Below are 1,891 nucleotides of genomic sequence, written 5' to 3'. Positions count from 1 at the left end.
GACTTTACTAAAGAATTTAAACAAAAATATATGATAAAGACAGTTAGATACAGAAAAATATATTTATTTTATATGTGTGTAAAAATTAGACTTGTGATATTCACTAAATTTTAATATAAGAAGATTAAGAGATAAACACCTTTCACATAAATATAAGCCATCATCATCCAATGTAGGTACTGTATGTTGTGGGTTCATCTATTATATATATATATATATATAAAATAAAAATTAGAAAATTGTTAAAGAACTTTTAAATTCAAAATGGGCTTGAAATGACCAGGCGTAAACCAATTTATACATCAATTTGTTGTTTCCTACTTCAATCATCGTAATTTACGGCTCAGATTAGTCAGAGGGAATGCTATTGGAAAATACATAGTTCTAGTATTGCAAATATATGTACGTACTTCTATAGTATTGCAAATATATATTGTTAAAATATTACATGTAATGCTTGTGAATAATATTACAACTTTATCCCTTTTGAGTGTGAAAAATAATTAATAAATTCGGATAATAAAAAACTCAAATTCAAATTCAAAAAATATAATTTCTCAATGCAAATTTATACTCAGCAAGAAATGGAATTTTCCATAACGTAGGTTGTCAAGAGTAAATTGTAGACATTTGCAGACATTTAAACTTGCCCATTTTATTTTGTTTCCAGGTCGTTTTAAATCTACTTCAGTCAGATGGCGACAAAGCGTGGCAGAAAGCCAGATACAAACTTTTAAAATGAATACTCGAACAATGAGTGAGGGACTAAATGTTAAAGAGGATGTTGCTATAATTTGAATTTTAACTTAAATATATATTACGAAAACAACATTCCAGATTATATAACCATTTTCGTGCTTTACAAAGAACTTATGAACCAAATGTTATAACGCAGTTCTGATTGCATATTGAATGGTTAACAATAATGAGTTACTATTAGTAAGTACAATATTGTATCTTCTCTTTTTAAAGATTATTTTCTTATTCATAAATGAGACTGACAGAAATGTAACCAAAAAGTTCGATGTTATTTGTAATATTCAAATATAAAATTTAAAAATGTGTATTTAAAAATGTAATTATATAATAGGTATACGTCTTGTATATTGATGATATTGATAATATTCTATACTTTCTCCGAACTGTTATCATTATATTATGACAACAAAATTCTGTACATATTATAAAATATATAATAATCATGATTCGTTATATACGTAATACGTAACATACGCAATATACGTAATATACGTAGCATATGTAATATACGTAATTCGTTATATACATAATATATACGTAATTCGTTATATACATAATACGTACATTTCGTATATCATATATACTTATAAATGTATATCATATATACTTATAAATGTTATTTTAATAAGACTTACCTTTTTAACATTACCTTTTTAACTTCAGAAATATTTAATATATTAAACGTATATTATTTGTCACAAATATAATTTAAGTATATTAAAATATAATTGATATTTTGCAAAAATATTTTTATTGACGTTTGATTTCATATTCGCAATAAATTTGAAGTAAATCTTTTAATTGCTTATGTTTATTTAATTGCTTATTTAATTGCTTATTACCTACAAGCATTTCAATTATCAAATACTTCGAAGCAACATTACTTTATCAAAACAACATTGTTACATATCGTCTTTTCTTTATTATTTTTTGTTTGCTAAATTATTGTTTTGTATCATGTCATTCTATATGCAAAATTATTAATCTCATTAGCGCGCATGACAGCTCGTTATAAATTTTGAAGTTTTATTAATGAATTACGCCGTGCTAAAATGTTCGAAAATAAAATAACAATTCATTTGAACATTTTGTACAACTTTAAGATAATTTTCTAATTTTCTCACTAAATAAC

General features: G+C 24.1%; 1 protein-coding gene across 1 annotated transcript in view; it reads left to right on the top strand.

Annotated features, from left to right (window-relative positions):
• The window catches only part of LOC108692384 (tachykinin-like peptides receptor 86C), a 44,682-nt gene extending 43,884 nt beyond the window's left edge, over window positions 1-798 (top strand). Inside the window, exon 8 of the mRNA XM_018200612.1 lies at window positions 671-798. Coding sequence (XP_018056101.1) covers window positions 671-798 — 128 coding nt within the window. The remainder of the gene's footprint in view (window positions 1-670) is intronic.
• Window positions 799-1,891: the final 1,093 nt, after the last annotated feature.

The sequence above is a fragment of the Atta colombica genome, unplaced genomic scaffold, assembly GCF_001594045.1.
Source record: "Atta colombica isolate Treedump-2 unplaced genomic scaffold, Acol1.0 scaffold107, whole genome shotgun sequence".
Lineage (NCBI taxonomy): Eukaryota > Metazoa > Arthropoda > Insecta > Hymenoptera > Formicidae > Atta > Atta colombica.
Note: the sequence above shows the minus strand (reverse complement) of the source record. Positions and strands in the feature narration are given on the sequence as shown.